Here is a 21,360-nt window from a genome sequence, read left to right as displayed (position 1 = left end):
AGAATTTCATAAAGTTTTGACCAAGTTATAGTGGTTAGACACACAAGTTTTTTATATTTTTAAAAAGGTGTAAAAAAATCATAATTAATTATTTACTTCACAACAACTAAATGTGTCACATCCGGACATGAGTCTTCTACTTATATCTAAAAATTAAAAAAAAATTATGATTTGATTGTGGTTAGGGTGGTAAGACAGACACCTACTACTTCCATTTTTCTTGAAATTTTAGTACAACTACAATGAAATTTCAAATTTTCGTCAAATAGACAGATTCTATTCTTACAAATTTTTGAAATAGTTGAAACTTATTCAAATTTTTACGTCAATTTGCCCAACTTTGTTTTTCTAAATTCTTATTGTCACTTAAGGACCTAATTTAGCCCACCATGATCATGCGCATACCCAATAATAAATATATACTATTACAGACCAAAAATAATTATAACAATAATAATAATAATAATAGCAGCAACAACAATAATAAAAATAAGAATAAATAAATAAAATAACAATAATAACAATAACAACAACAATAATGATGATGTGATAGATGACATCCTTGATTAACTCATATTACAAAAAGAGTTGAAAGAGAAAAAGCATTCAACACTCCACACTAATATGACATTTAATAAATTATTTTTTATTTTACGAAGAAAGGAAACACATAAGAAACAAGTAGCTAAGAGAATTTCAGGTAAAAACATTAAATTCAACATCATTGTGACAAATGAAGTAGATCAGAAACAAATGTAGTAGATCATAAATAAATGTGTCTACGAATTAAAGAGATGATAATATCAATAAAACAAATTAAATTATATCAAGAAATGATAGCTCATTTTGTAGTCTTTGGGCAACCTTTGTTAAGAAAGCAATGGTGAACTAAAATATTTATTATGACCTTCAATACCGTATGATATGACATTAATTGCCAAAAATTTTAAGATACAGATGTACCAATTAGTGCTGAAAAATAATAATATCTACCAATAACACGTTGCAAATGATAAAAATTGCAAAATCATAGACAAAGTAAAAGCAAGGAGCTAGACATATTTACCATCATTTTTCTTCATAATCTAAAAGAGTGAATTTCTCACGTCATATTATCAGAAAACAATACATATTAATATGATATGATCCTTTAAGACGTAACAAGATGATGTGGACCATAGCCATTAAATTTTAGCATGGTATTATCTATATTACCATTGCAAATTAAAGAATAAAACAATATTTTGTTTGATATATATGCACACTATGGTAATAATCATTACCATAACCAGATATTTTCAAGATTACAATTGATAATATTGTAATGAATTATATATATACACGCATGGATAGAAAGAAAGAAACTTCTTGATGAGGCTAACTATCTATATATTTATTTCTCCCTGTGATTTTAAAGGTAATATATACATCCTAGAACAAGGGGGAAAAACATGCTGTCACTCTTGAATCGATAGTGTTTGAGCTCAGAGAAACATCCCTTCAAAATATTTATCGAACTCTGCACCAACATCCAAGTCTTTATCTGTGAGATTTGTGGTAGAGCTTTTGAAACCTACAAACATTTAATCAATATAAATGACACTTAGAAAACAGCCAAAAGACATAACACAAATCTAATGTATTTTAGGACTTCCTAATTCACATTTTTTATTTCTAGTTAATTATTAAATGAAACAGATCATTTTTTATTTCTAGTTAATTATTAAATGAAACAGATTTTTTTTTAAAATGAAAGGTTTTACGAGCATGAAAAAACTGAGGTTTTTAGAAAAACCTACATGTAAGATTTTTAGGGTTCCAAAAGATTCATTTTTCTCCTTCAATAATGTTGTTCTCGATGACAAAGATTCTTTGGTTAGCACAAATGCATAAATTAGAATAAAATTTCATTAGTGTATGATGCAATCTTGCTTTTAAGCCAGCATGCCTCCTTTAATCACTAAAAGAAACCTTCTGTTTGATTTTAATCTTTTTATTTGATTTTTAAATCTGAAACCATCAGAGAGGACTTATTTGGATGACATAACTTACTCTATACTTTCATAACTAAACATTTATATTTTGATTAGATCATAAAAATTCTTTCTACAAGCTACTTCAGTATCTTGATTAAACATACTTCGAGTTGCCGCTTTTTTCAGATGATTAATTCATGTTGGTTTCTTAGATTCTTTTAAGGATTATAAATAGCATCTTCATTTTCGCAATTAACTTTTTTGTTAGTTTGGCTTTTAGGTTTATGATTTCTTGGACTATATTTCATTTTTATTACTACCAATGTGTTTCTGAGTCTAACCGACCCATTTTGTCAAGTCAGGGTTTCAAATGCTTAAAAATTAATTACCTTCCTTATAAAGCAAACATTTCATATCCAGAGTTTATTTGAGAAAGCTACATCTTGTAAAATTCAAATGTTTGGAACACTGAAAAGTTCCTAAATGGGAATATTAGGAGAGCTCAAGTAATTCCTTCAAATTACACACTTGATAACATTCAATTCTAGAACTTCAAGCCACTGATATGTATATTAAGGAGAACAGAGGAATAATTAGACACTGAAGATCAATTGTTTCAGGACGATATACAACTATTTTTTTATTTCAAGAACAAAGGTTAACAGATATGCCCTTTGTCAACCATGTTTCATATCATCAGAGTCTTGTACAGGTATGGAAAAACAGTAAATGCAACCGATATATGAAGGTATTAATGTTTAGCGTTGAAAAGCGCTAACATTAAGATTCAACATTTAAACACACAGAAGTAGATAAATACCAACCCCAAAACTCTGTCAAAAACTCCCTCCTGGATCACTAACCGCAACCCATACTCTGGCCTGGAACTTCTGTACAAACTGAATATACAAAACTCTTTCCTCAAAAAATCCAACCTTGACCCCCAATATGCTCCTGTGCAAATACAGAAGGAATCGACCAAGCTTAAGTTTCCATTATACCAAGAGTCTTGTTCCCTGACTAACCCCGCATGAACAGGGTGCCTTCAATGTCTATGCCCAGTCAACCATCCGCATATCATTTCATATCGCACAATGAAATACAATCAGCAGGAAAGCCAATACCACATAAGCCCGATAGGAAAATATTAAACGGCTAACATTAGAAGAATTGTAGCCTTCAATAAAATATTAAAATGATGCCTTCCGCAGAATAAATAAATAATTAAATGCTTCCGGAATATTATTTGCACTGCCGATAGGAAAGCTATCGATTTTATAATTTCCACCAATATATCAAACCTTAATATATCGACCTTATGAGGACATTAGGGAGTCAGCACAAATTAATATTTCACCTCCAAACCTTAGTCACACCATCTTTGGCTTGCGAATATAAAATCTGGAAATACTAATATTCTTTTGCCCAATCGCTACCACTTAATATTTATTTTTCTGAACTTTATAATATTCGCAGCCAAACTATTGAAAGCCACGGCAAATATTTATCAAACCCAATTCCACAATATGCACCAGTGGAATAAAAAAGTCTTTATGTTCCAAACTCAACATGCAACTTTCCCGCTCTCAGCTAACTTTGAATTTCTGTGATGGTTGATGGTTGATGGTTGTTGTTTCCGCAGGGGAGGGCCTTTATCTTGGGAGGCTCAAGTAAGCACATGGAAAGGCACTCTTGTTGGAAATACTAAAGGTCACTACTGATGAGGATGGTCCTGAAATTTGTCTCCCCGACAATACTATGGATAATATCGCCTCCTCCCTACACCTCTTCTTAGTGGGGAGATTCTTGGCCTTCAGACCCACGATCGATGGTACTATGGATAATATCGCCTCATCCCTACACCTCTTCTTAGTGGGGAGATTCTTGGCCTTCAAACCCACAATAGACATGGTCAGAAGATGGGCTGGTTCGAGATGGAAACTAAAAGGTAGTGTCTCTGTCTCCGTTATGCCGGGTGGGCTCTTTTTATTCAAGTTCACTGCTGAAGAAGACTTTATTTACATTATCTATGGTTCTTGGTCTTATGGCAAACACTGCTTGGCCCTCTCTAAGTGGAAGTCGGAGTTTGACCCTAGTGCTGATATCCTCAGACTTGCGCCGGTTTGGATCAACTCCCTGGCCTCCCTTTGGAATTCTGGGACGACACCATTTTTAGATGGATTGGCAACTCTTTTGGTCAGTTCGTTGCTGCTGACAATGTGACGATGCAAAAGTCCAAACTCGTTTATGCTCGCCTATGTGTGAATGTGGCTGTTAACAACCCCCTCCCTAACTTCATCGCTCTCAAATCTAAATGGGGTAAATGGACACAAGCTATTGTCTACGAGAACACCTCCCTTTATTGCCAAAGATGTGGAAAACATGGCCATGTCATAGCTAACTGTCTAACCCCTCCGCCTCCTGCTCCGGAGGAATAACAAAAGGAGAAATTGTCCTCCTTGGGAATTGTCAATGAGGACTCGACTCAGAATGCGCCCCCCCTCCCCCAGTCCCCCTGTTACTGACAAAATTGAGGATCCGGTCAAGGACTCGAAGGAAAGGGATGATTCTCAAGTTCCTATTGAGGAGGGCTACCCCTTCTTGGAGGGTATTCTTAATATGATGAAGACCCCTGACCCCAAAGCGGCACCCCCCTCCTCGGGGAACTGCATGGATCCAGACCTAGAAGAGGGAGAGATCTCCCAAAGGAAGGTAGAACAAGAAGGACTGAAAGTTGAGTGCTTCAGAGAGAAGAAGGACTACAATGAGGCTACCCCAAATTTGCTTAAAATGTTGAATCCCAATACTATGGGGGGAAACGGGAGGAGTATATGGTGTGTAGGGGCTGCCCCCACGCCCCCCAAAGTGAACGACCTGGATCCGAGTTCCTCTTCTACAGCTACTTGTATGGAATCTACTAGGGAGATCATTGTAACCTTTTTCTCTCAAGGTAGTCGATCTGCCCCGTCTTTGCTTGTGGATAAAGTGAAAGAGGAATGGCAAAAACCAAAAAGAAAGACTAAGGAAATAGGAAGGCAAATGTTGGCAATGACTCTAAACTAGGTAGACCCTCTAAGATGACCCTCAGAACTAAGGTAATGGCCAGAGAAATTGCCAGTGGGCGGCAATTAACTCTGGAGACATCTCAAAAAGGCAAGAAATGAAGTTCCTTTCGTGGAACTTAAGGAGCTTAAACAGCCCTCAAAAGCAGTATGCTCTTACGCAATGCATAGTAACCAATAAGGTTGATATTATTCTAATCCAGGAAGTGAAAATGACCTATCAAAACTTTGCTTCTCTTGTGGACAGTATATGGCCTGGTGCTGCATTCTATTATAGTGAGGCCGAAGGAGCTTCAGGTGGAGTTGCGACTCTCTGGAATAAGAGTAAGTTGGATGGGAACGCTGTTGGCCTTTCTCACAGTTTTCTTGCTATAAGGTTCACTCTGAATAACTTTTCCTAGTACTTTTTCAACATATATGCTCCTAATACTAGAAATGGCCGAGCTCTGGTCTGGGAGGAAATCTCTATCTTCATGGCTAATAATAAGGAGGCAATGTTCATGTTAGTTCTTTATCCCTCGGAGAAGTTAGGTGGTCTAACTGATTACACCGATAGCATGCTTGACTTTGCTGACTTCATTAGGAAAAATGACCTGTTAGATCTAGATCTTCAAGAGAATCCTTTCACCTGGTCTAACAACAAAAAAGGCTCTTATCTTATTCAAGTCAAGTTGGATAGATTTCTGGTCTCAGCTAAGTGGGACCTTGCAACAATTCCTCTCTTGAACCTCCTTTGCACTATTTTTGACCATTTCCCAATCCTCCTTTCTCAGGTTGATAGGCCGGTCTCGAGCCCCATACCCTTTAGGTTTGAGATTATGTGGCACTCTCACCCAGATTTCAAACAATGCATACAAAAATGGTGGAACTCCCCTATTCAAGGTTCTGCTATGTTTAGAATCTTTAAAAAGCTGGAGATAATCAAAAGGGAGGTCAGAGCTTGGAATAAATCTTCCTTTGGTGACATCTTTAAGAGAAAGGAGGTTGAAACCAAACTGGACCGCCTCCAGAGAATCATTGTTGAGGGGGTCACCTCGATGGATATCCACAAAGAGGAGGAACGTTGGAGACAAAAATGGAAAGAAATCATGAGCTTTGAAGAGATCTTTTGGAAGAAAAGATCCAAGATCGAGTGGTTAACTGAGGGGGATAGGAACACCTCCTCCTTTCACAGGTCTGCTTCATGTAAATGTTATTCAATTCTCAATTCAAGATGCAAGTTATATTCAAGGCTATATTTTCCTTTGACTATGTATTATATCTTTAATATGATAAATCTGATTATATTCGTGTATATTGCAGGTGAGAGGAGCATTTATTGATTTCGATGTCTTTCTCACAAATGCCGATTGATATATATATGTAAGCATGGAGGATCAAGCAATGCCTTGACCAGTCATGTCTATTAGACATGATCGATCAAGACATTACTTGATCGCACCCTTTGACTTATCGTAGCATTTACCAATCAGTGTATACTTAGCAAACCACCCGATACTCAATCAGCGTGTCTATCATATGCAAGACAACCGATATTAATCGGTATGTATTAGTTAAGCCCGATAACCATCAATGTTCACCGTTTAATATATCAACCGATATTAATCGGTATGCATTGGTTAAGCCCAATAATAATTGGTATTCACAGTTAATATGATAACCGATATTAATCGGAGTGCATACATTATAATGTAAACCGATACTAATCGGTATTCTGTGCTATGAGATTTACAATCGATGATTATCGATAGTTAAGCATCGATCAAACTTTACAAGTATGATTGAACATATACAAATTGAAGAATGATCATCAAATGCAGGAACAATAGCTTGAAGTTTTTCATCATAGTTTATCGATAGGATAGATGATTGAATGAGAGACTTCATTTATCTCTCATTCAATCATTTATCTTACCGAGGCTATCATGTATTAACACTACAAAGCATAAAAGGAGAAACACTATCCATTCCATATTCAATGACAGAAATGAAGAATTGGTGGGGACTAACAAGATTGGGCAATGGGCTTCTCTTTACTTTACTAATGCTTACACTAATGACAAAGCGAGAGAACCTACTGAGGTAAGTGATAAGCTTCTCAATCTTATTCCTCAAGTCCTGAATGATGCTGACAATGAGCTGCTGATGTGTCAAGTGTCTAAAGAGGAAGTTAAAGAGGCGGTTTTTGCTATGGCTACCTTTAAGGCCCCAGGCCCCAATGGCTTCCCTCCGACCTTCTTTCAGGCGTTTTGGGAAATTGTGAAGTATGACTTAATCAAAGCCACCAAGGACATCATTCGCACGGGGAACATACTAAAGAAATTGAATAATACTTTCATTGTGTTGGTTCCCAAAGTTCTAGATCCTAAGTTTATAACTGATTATCGTCTTATCAGCCTGTGCAATTCGGTTTACAAGATCTTTTCTAAAGTTGTTGTCAACAGAATCAAACCCCTTCTTGATAGATGTATTAGCCCCTCTCAGAGGGGTTTTGTTCCGAGAAGGCAGATCCTCGATGCGGTCATAACTACTCATGAAGTCATCCATTCCATGGAGAAGAGTCGCAACTCAGGTAAGGCTTTTACACTTGACATCTCTGAGGCTTATGATAAAGTTAACTGGAATTTCTTGTAGGATGTCCTATCCAAGATGGGATTCCGGGGAAGATTCCTCAATGTTATCAAGGTGGCTATGGAAAGTGTTCACTACTCGGTGATTGTCAACGGCACCCCTTGGGGATTCTTCAAGGTTGGGAAAGGCCTAAGGCAGGGGGGACCCTCTTTCACCTTATTTGTTTATTATGGTGGCAAAAGTTCTGAGAAGTAACTTCTCCCACTTAATCAGGAATAGAAGAATCTCGGGAGTGAAAGCGGCTTCTACCCTTCTCCCGGTGGTTATGCAGCAATTTGTTGATGACACTTTCCTGTTTGGCCAATCGTTTGTTATTGAAGCTAAAGAATGGAAACACTTGTTGGAGGATTACGCCTTGGCCTCAAGACAACTTCTCAACTATAATAAGAGCAAAATTTAGTTTTTCAACATGGATAGGAATCTCCAAAGTAAACTTATCCAAATTCTTAAATGTTGTGCTGCTAATCTCCCCAATTCCTACCTGGGCCTTCCCCTCACGATTAAGGAGGTTACCCCCCAGTTCTGGGAGTCTATTCTGGAAAGAATGCAAAAGAAACTTGCTGGTTGGACTGGAAAAACTCTGAGCAGCACTGGAAAACTCCAGCTTCTGTCGGCCTCTCTTCAAGGTGTCCCGGTCTATTTTCTATCATTATTTAAGATCTCCATTGCTATGGCTGAGAAACTTGAGAAAATCCAAAGAAGTTTTCTGTGGACGGGTATGGAGCAAAAATCTAAACTCAGTCTTGTCAACTGGGAGGTGGTGTGCAAACCCAAGTACATGGGAGGCCTAGCGATCAGAAAAATTTCGGACCTGAATAAGGCCTTGCTGACTAAAATTGGATGGAGTCTTGTGATGGACAAAGCTGACTGGTGTAAGATTATGTGGGCTAAGTACTTCAACCACACCCCCTTCTCTTCCCTTTTATCCTCTCATGACCTCCCTTCAGGCTCTAAAATATGGAACAACATTGTCAAAAGTCGGAAGCTGCTTAAGGGAGGTCTAAAATGGCAGTTGGGCAATGGTGAGAAAATTAGATTCTGGGAGGATAATTGGATTGGGGATAGACCCTTGGCCTTTACTCGCTTCAGTAGCCTCATGGGAACTCTCAAGATCTCGCTTGGTCCTCTCGTGATGAATTACATATCCCCCCTTCGCCACTAGTTGAGGCTTGTCAATGGTCTGGGAGATAACACTCATTTGGGTCATTTGGCGACGGATCTTTAGTCTATTATTGAGGAGGTCAGGATACCCCAATTCCCTCATGCTGACAAGTATGTCTGGGCTAAGAATCCCTTCGAGTCCCTTCAGTGTCAAGTCCGCCTACAATCTCCTGATCGCTCCTACCAATGACTGCTACAGCTGGAGGAAAGTTTGGAATTCGCAGCTTATCCCAAAAATATTTTTTTTCTAGTGGTCAGCTCTGCATGGGAAGATCCTAGCCATTGATAACCTTGAGAGGAGAGGCTTCCTGATGGCCAATTGGTGTGTATTGTGTAATTGCGTTGAGGAAAGCATCAATCACCTCTTTATTCATTGCCCCTTCGCTTCCATGGTCTGGTACAAAGTCTTACAGAAATTCAACATCGCCTGGACCTTCTTAGAAGACTTACAGCAGTTTATCATCAACTGGATGTGCCCGTCTGCTCACCCCCCGATCAGACAGTTTTGGAAACTCATCCCTCCTCATATCTGCTGGAACATTTGGAAGGAAAGGGATAACCGGATCTTCCGTCATACTAACAACTCTATTGACATTGTGGTTGGCATAATGGAAAAGCTTCTCAAGGAGAACACTTTGGTCTGCAAATGGAAAAAACCGCAATTTGCCCCTTTGGAGATGGATTGTAATTGGGTTAAGGATACGGAATCTGCCTGACGACTTCCTCTAATATGACAATTCTAAAAAGATGGAGAGGCTCAACACTAGATGGTCGGCCCCTTCCCCCTTATGGTTTCAACTCAACTTTGATGGCGCCGCTCGCAATGGGGTTGCGGTGGGAGGTGGAATTATAAGGGACAGCTTGGGCAATCTGGTTCTGGCCTATGCAAGAAATTTTGGTTCAGCCTCGAGTAACATGGCCGAAGCCTTAGCGCTCTTCTGGGGACTTAAATTGGCTCCCTATTGATGCTAAAAGATTGATCATTGAAGGGGATTCTAAGCTGATCATTGAGGCGACTAAAGGTGTTTCTGGGATTAGCTGGATGATTAGCAGCATTCTCCAGGACATATGGTCTATGATTGTTTGGCTGGAGGACTTTCACATTCAACATATTTATAGAGAGGGCAATTCGGTGGCGGACTCCCTGGCTACAGCGGGCCTTGAGATGAAAGGTATGAAGTGCTGGAGACACTTGGTATCGCTTTTTTGCAGACAAAAATCCCTCATAGGGAGAGATCAAAATTTCCTTACCAACCAATGATTTGCTATGGTTTATTTTACGGGTGGACGTATTGGTCTTTCTGCGAAATCAAGATGAAGGAGGGAAATTCAAATTTAAATTGGGCGGGATATGCCAAGGTGGCCAACGGTGGTCCCCATAATCTTCATCGCTTTCACCAGGCGATGACGTGTCTGGCTACCTATACTTGTGTTACCGACGGATTGCAGCTGCAACTTTTAATCATTAATTTGATAGGCCATAGCAAGTAGAACAATTATTGCTATAACTGGAGTTCAAGATTTTTCCAAAATAAAGCTCTTTGCAAGTTGGCGGACGAGATAAGAGGTGTCCTTTTGCATGCTTATCGGAGCTGGCGAGTGTGTGCCTTGGGAAGCACCCTAAATGATAATTATTGTCGTTTTCACCACACTTCGGCTAAAATTTTGTTGATCATTCTAGCTCTTCACGCTGGTTTCTCCCTCTGCAAGTCCATTACCAGTTCAGCACTACTTACCAACATCACTCTGGAGGAAACTGATATGGGGGAGGATTTAATCTGGGTTGAGCCGGACATTGTTGATGATTGCTTCCGCAATGACCCTTGTGTGTGGATGTATGTCAAGGAAGGGGGCATTGTTTCGTTCATGGAAGCCATGACTGGGTTTGATGAAAGTCTCTCCATGCAGTTTGTCAGCAGCTGGAACAACAGGAGAGTCGTCATGGGGGATATATCAAAAGAAGATGTCATTGTATTGTCCTCAATTTTTTATTTCAAAAATTGGACTATCACAGAATTTTCTGTTTAAAAATGAAAAAAATTACTCTATGGCAGGCTTCCCGAGGCGGAAATTCGCCCCATCCTTGGGCTGGATCGATCGTTGATCCATCCCCGAGCTACGGTTCGAATTTCGTCGCGTTTCGAACCCGTTTGCTATGTTTTTGCTTCAATGTAAGGGAATTTTTCGATGATTACCAGTAACTGGTAATTTGTTTTTCAAAACCCCTTTGAAGCTTTTAGGTTTATAGGGAAATTTTTCTCCAATTGCAAGTTTTTATAAAAACTTGTAATGGGGGTTTTAAAACCCCCAGTACCAGTAGCTTGACTTTAAGTGTTTAAAAACTTGTAAATGGGATTTTAAAACCCCTTTACATGTTTTAAGTGAAATCACTTGTAAAGAGAATTCTATTTCCCTATTACAAGTAATTTTACTTGTAATTTCTTTTCTAAAACCCGAAATTTGCCTTAAAGGCAAAAATATGAACATTTTGTAAAACTACTTGTTTTATTTCTAAAACCCGAAATTCTTTCATGCCATTGCAAGCTGATTTGAGTTCGGATTTCTTGGAGGAAATTTAGGGATTCCTTCCAAGTGTGAATTTCTTGCAACTTTGAAGGATTCAAAACCATTTTATCGCCATTTGTCTTCTTGAGGCCGTTTTTCTAAATCACACATTTATGGTTTTTGACTATGATTTGGGGGGTTGAATCCATCTAATCTCAAGGCATTTTTGGCTCTTTCATAAATGCGTTGGATTCTATGCTTTGATCAAACCATTTTATGAGCATTTGTGGTTGCGGATTTGTAAAAAGACCCTAGAAAACAGTCACGGGTTTTTGTTAAGATACACATTCTTCCCATTTGAGGTTTGCTTACAATCCTAAATCTTTTTTGCTTTGTCTTGAGATTTATGATGAATAAAATCAGTTTTGAACCATTTCTTTGGCATTTTTACATGGCAATTTTGTAGCAAATCGGTTTTTCTATTGTCACAATTCGTGGCTAAGTTTTTTCCATTGTTTAAATTCTATTTAAAGGGCTTCATCTTCCATGTTTGGTTGATTGTTCAAGTTTGGATCTCTTCTCAACTTTGCAAGGTAATTTTTATTTTTGTCTTTCTTTCTTAATTTCTTTCCTTGCATTTTCTTGTTTTAGTTTTAGTTTTGTTCATGTTCATAATGGGTTTATGAGAGGAAATTCCCCATTTTACAAAGAAATTTGTAAAGTAAAGTTGTTCTTCCCCTTTGGAATTTCTCCTCCTTTACTTGCATTCGGGTTTTAAAAACCCGATTGCAAGTAAGAGGAAAATTAGTGTTCTTCCCTTTTTGGACAAAGACTTAACCTTCTTTGGTCCAAAAATCAAGATTCAAAATAAGAAAGATGTGTTCTTCCCAAATTTGCAAAGAGATTTGCAAGTGTAAAGAGTTCTACCTCTTGATGTGTTCTTCCCAATCATTTGGAAGAGGAATATGTTTTGAGTGTTCTTCCCTTTTTGGACAAAGACTTAACCTTCATTAGTCCAAAAAACAAGCTTCAATGATTAAAAATTCAAGTTCTTCCCAATTTCGGGTATTGAAATCCGGATTGCAAGTTGAAAGTTCTTCCCATTTTTGCATGGCAAAGTTCCAAGTGATCTTCTTGAAATTCATTTTTACCTATCCGCTTCCAATTCCCTCATCTGTACTTGTCATCTTCGTCATTTCTCGCATGCCTAAATACCATTTTTCATCCATTCCTTCGATTTTCAGTTTGTAAGTAAGTTTGCATTTGGATTTAAAAAACCAATTGCAAATGTGTTATTCCCAACTTCCAAACTGCAAATTCATTCTCCTTTCATTTATTCATGCTTCGTGTTTTGCGAGTATAGTTGCATTCGGAATTTGGAAACCCGATTGCACGTTTGTACTTCCCTCTTGTGTACTTGCAAAACATGTTTCAAAACCCAAAATAAGTCAAAAGCTTATCTTTCCACCTCTTATATTTCCTCTCCCAAAGCCAAAGTACAAAAGTTGAACTTTCCCATTTGGACGAGTAAAAATGTCTAAAGATACTGACTTTGATATTGCCTTGATACTCTTGGATTTACATTGCAGCGTTTCCAGTTGATTTCAGATGACAGATTTACCATCATCTTCCACTCCAAAAAAAATGAAATACAAGTATGACAAATACCAAAATGAAGTTCCGCAATCACAGGTTTCCTCCTCCCTTGATCATATCAAGGATACTGAGATAGGGCATGTTGAGATGTTCGAATTCATACAAAGGATTGAAGATCCGAAGGAGGGGAACATGCAACGGTTGTCGGACAGCCATATCCATCATGCCGCATCCTTTCCAGTTGCTGCCCTAGAATCGAAATTTGTTCTAGCATGTGCCCATCATTTTGATAAAGTGACACGAGTTATTAAAAATGATGATGGAGAAGTGATCATTCACCTGGATGCAGAAGCTATAGAGAGGGTTTTCAAAATTCCTTCTGAAACCATCTATATAGAGATCTCAAAGCAAAGTGTAGCTGAATACTTTGCCAAAAGGGAGAAAGACTGTAAGTGTCATATCAACAAATGGATTCATGAACCTCGCACTGCGCTTACCAAATGGGCTAAGTTATATCGATCTGATTCCAAGAATGAGATCGGCGATACTATTACCCTTCTGAGTCGTATGATGGGATTGGAACATTCCAATGTTCTTGAACCTCGGATGTACCAATTTATTATGTTAATAAGGCAGTCTCAGCACATCTATTGGGGTGAGATCATCAGTGATGCTTTGTGTGAACAACTTGCAGTCGTCCCTACTACTTTCACCTTCTACATGAACTCATATCTCGTGTATACTGCTGCATCACTTAGACATTTCCCAGGTCTTTCTACCAAGGGTGACCGCATGCTTGTACCAGTTTGGGAGTACTATGATCAGTTGCCTCTAAGGCCAAGTAGGTCTCATTCCATAAGGGTTCAAGACGCTTTCTTTGGTCATTACCTGTGTCAATTTGACAAAAACCTGAAGAACAAAAGAGTCTCAAATGAAGCATGGGAAAAGGGGAAAGAATATGGTTGTTTGTTTCTCCAGTTTCTGACTTTTACCTACATGAGAGTTGGATGCTATGGCGAGCAGCCTTATATGCTCCCACGATACCCAACCGATAAGATTATTCTTATGGAATTGGGAAGACAGATCATGGTTGTGCATACACATCAGTCAGTCAGGCACAAGGTTGGCATGGGTATTTCTTCCAATAACCCATTGAAGATTGGTCGATATTCTCTAATGACTTCAATCAAGGCCAAGGCTATGGAGACTAAGTTGCAGGAAATCAGACTCAAAAGATTCAAACCTAGAGCTGATTTCGATTACCAAGGCATGAAGGAAAAGATCAAGAAGACCTTCATCCATGTACATCGGATAGAAGATATCTAGGTTGATCTCCATACGGAAAAGGAGATTCGCAAGATAGATTACTGTCGACTCACTGCAGAACAAATTGTGGATCTAAACCTCGTGGACGTGCCACAAGGCATGATTGATGATGGAAACATTCTTGATCCCGAGTTTGTCAATCTGAATGTTGATGAGGCTCCACTTCCTTCTATCCATTGGTCCCATAAGAAAAGCACTTCTATCTTGGATAGATTTCAGCCAATTCTTGCCAATACCAATACCTGGCTTAAGAACAATGGTGTCAAGCTCATTAAGATTAAGGTTGGGAAAGAAGATGATTCTACAGGTCCTCTTGGGCGGAAGTCTGAAATTCAACTGGACAATAAAGAAGGTGCATCCTCTTCTAGTACGAGGAACAAATTGCGAGTCAACTGTGCAATGGCGCTTCCTCCCCAGGAAGTAACAGTCCGAGGCAAGGAGATGCCACAGCTGGAAATTCATGTGATTGATCCGGAAGGTTCAGAGGAAGAAACTCAATCTGATAATGCACCTTGGTCACCTTCTACAGAATCCCCACATAATTCCCTTTCTCTACTTCCTATTGAGGTACCCATGTTTCCTCCTGTGATAGATGTGAATTCTCAATCAGCCCCTTCAGTTTCAAAATCTCCGCAAGACGTTCTTCCACTTTCGGCAGCGGAACCATCTCAGGATCGTTCTCGGGAAAATTTGTTGAATATCTTTGCAGATGATCCTTCATATGTACCTTTGTCTGATATTGATACTTCTATGACCTATTTTGATGAGTTCATGGCATCTTCATCACATCCTATCGTCACTCAGCAGACTATGGTGGCTATTCAGACAAACACTTCTCCCAAGGTCACCACAGTTGTTCAAACAGAAACTGCTTCTCCCTCTTTCCCAGAGTCAAAGTTAATGGCTTTACCTCCATGACTCAGTTCCTTCACTGCAAAGAGGAAGAAGCAGGTGATCTAACTTGATGCCTTTGACTACCGATAGTTGAAACAATCAAAACCTAAAGCTGTTAAGAGGGCAAAGACAGTTTTGAAGGTGACCGTTGATGAAAATCGGATGAGAGTGGCAAAAATTGCTGAACCAATATCAGATAAACCAGTTGAAGAAATGCAAGCAGCTGATTATCGGATCACAAAAGTGCAACTCGGTAAGCAGATTCATGAGGTTGTCAAACATGATGCTCAGCAAACAGTGGCTACATTGGTACAGCGGTATGATGAAGTTTTGGCCAAGAAAGATCAGTTGGAAGTAGAGAATCAAAGACTCATGGCAGCCATCCAAAGTATTACTCAACCTTCAAATGGAGAAGGCCAAGTACCTAGTTCTTCCAGTACCAGTGAACCAATCCAAGATGGCGAGAGAGCCGCTCAAAAGGTTCAAGCCTTAGACACCTGGGCTGATCAATTGCATGACTTATGTTCACAAGTCATAAGACAGGTATTTGAAACAATGGTTAAATTGGAAATCATTGAAGATAAGTTGAATCAAATCTTGGGTGCTTTCAAACTAAATTTGGAGAAGGTTGAGAGAAATTCAGTTTCCTGGCAAAAGATGCCTCAACAACAGTTGAGCGTTCTTCAGGTGCATGACGTAATTCCTTCCAGAGTCATGTACATTGAATATGAGGAACTTCTGGAGAACAAATCCCTTGTTCTCAAATCACTCATTGAAGAAATTGATGAGACCTTAAACTTGCGGGAAGCAGTCTTTCAAGATGTTACCTCCCACTGTAAAAAGGCATCCTGCGACATTCTAAATCAGAATGATGAGTTGCTGCCCGAGGAAGAAGTTCTTGCAGATCTGCAACTCAAGATTCATGATGAAAGGAGAAGTGAACAATTTTCAGCCACTTCCATTCAAATATTGATTAAGTATCGAACTGAGTTGCAGGAAATCCAGTCTGCGTTGGAAAAGGGCAACTCCACGCTATGCCAATGCCATGATGCCGTCGTAAAGACTAGGGTGGTGGCTATGAATACTCATGAACCAAATCCTGATGAATTGCATAAAGTTATTCAGAAGTTCGAATTGTTCATGTCTTCAAGAGGTGCAACTTAAGTGTTTTTAACACTTGGTTGTAAATTCAAAATTGTAATTTCAGAATTGTAGTTTCCCTTTCGACAAGTTTACTTGTAAAAACATTTTCGTAATTGCAAGTTGTCATCACTTGCATTTTTGTAATTACAAGTAGGCAGGTTACAAGTCAATTTGGAATAGGACTTGTAACATACGAAACCCGGGGACACGTCCCCTACTTGAAAACCCCTGTCCCAGTCCTGGGGACGTTTCAGGGACTTGGGGACAACCAGGGGACGTCCTCGAAACAGGGGGACGGCTGGGGACGGATTGGGGACGGCTAGATGTCCCCCACATCTATAGCTAGGGAAAAATATTAAAAAAAAAAGTCGTATTTTCAAATTTTTTTTTAATTTTTCTAACATGGGCCCTCTATATTGAAAAAATTTAAAAAACGACTATCAATTTTTTTATTATTGAATTTGAATAGTTATGAAATCAAAATACGACTATCTATATTTTATTATTTTTCTAACATGGGCCCTCTATCAAAAATTAAAAGGCAACATTAAATTTATTAATTCATATCAAATATTTATAATTTTAAATTAATTCATATTATAAATTTTAAAATTTATAAATAGAAAATAAATTAAATAATAAAATATTAAATAATAAATATTATACTTTGCTTTTTAGTATTTACTTAGTACTATTTTGATTTCCATATCGCAATTGACAATGAAACAATATGGCAGCAGTGTGGCCTTTGGGCATTTTGTATGTTATTTCTTTAATATCTATTATGATATGCATATTGACAATGTGAATGAATTGAAATTCTGAATTATGAGTGCATATTGAGTATTGAGTCTATTGATAATGTTGTATGTTCGATGCTTGCATTCTAAAATGTTTTCATAGTATCATACACGTGCTATATCCATGTTTTCATATGAATATAATGTATAGATGCATGCTTTATCCATGTTTTCATATGAACATTTAGAATTTTCCTATATATTTTAAATTTTCCCTATATTTTATATAGCCGTCCCCTTTGCCGTCCCCCCCGCGCCCCCAAATGTGGCAAAAAAAATTGCCGTCCCGGAAACTTGGGGTAACATAGCTTGTAACCTTGAATAAGTCATAATTAGTTGTTGAATAGGTCTTGGTGGTTGAGGGAATTTCTCAAGTTAGTTAGGATCCTCCCACCTTTTTCTCAAGGCTCCTCTCCTATAAATAGAAGAGAGGGTCCATTGTAATTTTTATCTTTTGAAAAGCAAGCAAAAACTCTGCCAAATTTACAGCAAGAAGTCTTTGAGCTTATGTATGTGAATTGAAAGTTTTGAAGAATAATAAAGAAGGATTACTCAAGTTTTGAGTCTTTGAGCTACATGTTTGAGTTTGAATCTTTTTATTTCTTCATGCAAAGTGTTTCTAAAGGAGCTTAGTCTAATCTGATTTGAAGTCTTTGAGCTGCAAGTAGAGAAGATTAATTAAAATAGGAAAATCTCTAGAAGGAGCAGCAAGTCTTTGAGCTTGCATCTATTCTTGAGGAAAAATTATTGTTTGATAAGAAATAGCAGCAAGTCTTTGAGCTTGCATTAGTTCTTGTCTGTGTTGAAAGAATAGATTATTCCAGTCTTTGAACTGTTGTCTTTTATTCATTGTAAAATTTAGTATAGCAAAGGGTAGATAGGACTTCCAATAGTCAAGTCTTTGAGCTTGATATTGTTGTCTCGTCCCGAAGGAAGTGACAGGAGTCTTTGAGCTTTCAGGAAACTTCATTTCCTTTCTCTCGTTTTCATTTGAAGTTGTTACCATTATTATACATTTTCTTGCTATCACTTTTCTAAGGAGAGAAAAGGATATAGGCTTCCTTGAAGAAAGAAGGAAGACTGCTGTCCCATCCTATTTTTATTTCAGTTTTAGATAGATAGGGGGGGCCTTCCCTTAATTAGGAGAGTTTCATACTCACACACTGTGGTTGAAGCCACAATTTTGTTTGCTTTCACGAGTGTACAAAATTTTCAACCAACACATTGCCCAAGCTACGAGGCTGTCTACTGAGGGAAGGAAATGGAAGAAGACTAGCAGGATCACGGATGAAACCAGTATGAATAGATTCTACAAAAAGGGTGAGGAGCCAGTTAAGCTGCGAGGGGGCTTCAACAGAGACTGTCTTCCTTATCCGTGGGACCAGGTGTGTAAAATTATCATGAAGTATTTTACCCTTGAGGGTAGATATGGGGTTTTCTATTACTACCACTTCCCGTTGCTTAATCATTTTCGCAACCATGATATTATTTCCTTTCCTTTCTTTTTACTTCATGCTTTGGAATCCACTGCTAAAGATGTTCGTCAATGCATGAGTCAGGACAGCAATTTCACCATCCTTCACCAAGGTTTAATGTTTTGTCTTTACAATTTTCACCGGGCCCCGTGTCTGCCCAAACCTATCTTTATCCAGCCTACCCCCTCCTACCCGAGCCCCTCTGTTGGTGCTAAAACGGGGAATAAAAAGACCTCGAAAAAGCCTAATACACCCTGTCAATACCCTGGCCACACCCCCCTCATTTCCCCTCCTAAAATTGGGGGAAAAAACAAACATAATCCTTCTGCTGCCAAAGTTGCCTCCAAAAAACCCAGAAATGAACCCAAGGTCCTGTTAGTTGAGTCTAACGCAGAAGATGGTGTGACCCCTTGTAGGTCCAACAGATTTGCTAGTAAACCCCATAATGAAGCAAATTGCTGTGAGGAAGAACTATGTCAAAGATGACGTGGAAGATACAAAGGAGGAAAGTGATAAGGCTGAGGATGACATGGAGGCCACAGAGGGTTCAGAGTCTTCTAAGCAGGACACCAACGCCCCTAACTCTGGGACCGTGCAGGAAGATAATAAGAACACCTCCCCATTATCTGCCACTCCCCCCCCCACATAAACAGATCTCTGAGGAGGATGGGAGGAAGTCTAAGGGTGGTTAGACTGTTGTTGATGGAGGTGAAAAGGAGTAGGTTGTTCAATGTGCGGGCTGTAAAGCTATCTCCGAGGATTTGAATAGTGTGAAAAAGAAGCTTTACTCTCTGGATACCCATGTCAACAAAATTGCGAAATTTGCCCTGAAGGTCATGCATTCCTCGGCCACTACTCTGTGCCTTCTGCATCAGGATAAAGAGAACCAAGGTGGCTTGGGAGGTGACACGAGGAAGGAACTGTTTGCATTCCTTGCTGATGATTGGACCGGTCTACTGCTCTCCCAGCACATGGGGGCTAGAAAAAATGATTAATGGGTGTTGCTTTCCTTTTTTGTTTAAGGTTTTGATTCAGGATCGGTTGGATCCTTGTTATGTTTAATTTCATTATCAGCCCTATGAGGCTTGTTAAGACTCTTTATTTTCTTAAGTTATTGCAATATGAACAATATGCTTACTTCTAGGGATAGGTGGTTTAATGTTAGTTTCTTTATGGATACTTGTTGTTTAAGTCACTATATGGACAGGATTGTCATCAATCTTGGGTTATTCTATAGCTGCAGGTGGTTTATGTTTTTGATGATTAAGATAGGGATTGGCACACTGTCGTTTGGCTGCTATGTGTGTGTTGATTATACTCTCTATGAGGCTTGTTGTGTATTCCGGGTCAGCCCCCTAGTTTTGGCTGCTTTATTATCAAAAGCATATGAAGTAGATACCACATTAATGGGACAATAAAGATCTGCAAATTTGTCTCCACAAGGGACTTCACAAATTTGGCACAGACGTAGACTTTGTCCCCACTCGGAGGATTCAGAAATGGTTTATCAAATCCAAGCATGACCATCACTAGCTAACCCCCTAGATCTCCAAGAAGTATCTAGAACATAGGCCAACTTAGAGAAATATAATTAATAAAGTGACATAATAATATTTTATTATTTTGTTATTATTTAATTAAATTAATTAAAATTAGGTCATCGTATAAATATTTTATTTATATTTTGATAACTTAATAAGAATCAATTTAATTAAATGTCACCTTAAAAATTGGGGACATTAAAAAAACTGAAAACAGACTTTGGAGGATACCTCGAATTGGAAGAAAGCATGCTGAAAACAAGAATTATGGCGCACCCTCAAATGAATACTACAGTCTAAGGGCTTCATAGTGAAAAGCTCAAATAGCAATTTACTAAGAAACGGCATACAAGAATGTCGTTGCAAAGAGAAGGTCTACAAATAGGCCATATGAGCAACCCAGGTCCCAAAATGTGACTTGAAAATTGAAGAATTTTATCCTCTCAGGTGAAATCAAATGAAACAAAGAGAGCCATTTGGAGTTTATTAAGAAAGCAAATAATTTGAACAGGAATTAATTCGAGAAAACATCAGAAAATAAAAATATCCTAAACCAATTAATTCTCTACCATTGGCTCTAAGAAACATTTCTTTTGCACTTTGAGAAAAGGAGTGTCTCTCTTTCTTCCTTCTATGGTGTTGTGACCATTTCACACATCGCCCCATTACAATGGGGACCCCCTCTTTTTGCTTTAGGTTTTGCTTTCCTTTTGCTTGTTTTTCTCTTTGCTTTTTAGGTTTTTGAGTGAGTGAGTGGTTTGCCTGGGCTGGCTAGATTAGGGCTAATCCTTGGAAGCTCGTTTTAGGGTTTCTTTCAAGCTGAGTCTAGCCTAGTTTTGGGAAGTTGTTGGTCGTCTGCCTGAAACCTCAAGTTTGCCATAATGAAGCATGCCTTTCAGGAGAGTCAAGTTGGTTTGATCAAGGAGCAGGGTGAATAGGTCTCAGGTCAGGTCTAGATTGAAAAAAGGTTTTCTTGTCAGGGTCCTGTTTGTTTCTAGGTCTGAGTCAGTTGAGCAGAGGCAGTGAAGAAAGGGAATTGATTTGATCAAGTTTGATGGAGAATGAAGTGAACCAAGGTAAGATCTGGCCTGAGATGTCAATTTCGCTCCTAACCCTTCCAAAGGGTCCAGAGCGAAATTTTTGAAAGCTCTCATTTTTGCCTAGTGAAAAGCAGGATCTCGATGGAAATGTGTGAAGGAAAATCTATGTTTGCCTTTCAAGGAAAATTGGAGTTCAAAACGTCCAGAATC

The 21,360-nt window shown here is 38.6% G+C and overlaps 1 protein-coding gene across 2 annotated transcripts in view; it reads right to left on the bottom strand.

Annotated features, from left to right (window-relative positions):
* Positions 1-1,086: 1,086 nt before the first annotated feature.
* The window catches only part of LOC131034640 (uncharacterized), a 218,051-nt gene continuing 197,777 nt past the window's right edge, over positions 1,087-21,360 (bottom strand). The window contains exon 11 of one of the 2 annotated variants that reach the window (XM_057966192.2): positions 1,087-1,573. In XM_057966192.2, the coding sequence (XP_057822175.2) occupies positions 1,485-1,573 (89 nt within the window). In that variant the 3' untranslated portion in view covers positions 1,087-1,484. The remainder of the gene's footprint in view (positions 1,574-21,360) is intronic. The other variant, XM_057966193.2, reaches the window with a different exon arrangement.

This window comes from Cryptomeria japonica, chromosome 4, assembly GCF_030272615.1.
Source record: "Cryptomeria japonica chromosome 4, Sugi_1.0, whole genome shotgun sequence".
NCBI classification, from domain to species: domain Eukaryota; kingdom Viridiplantae; phylum Streptophyta; class Pinopsida; order Cupressales; family Cupressaceae; genus Cryptomeria; species Cryptomeria japonica.
This window is presented reverse-complemented; position numbering and strand designations above follow the sequence as displayed.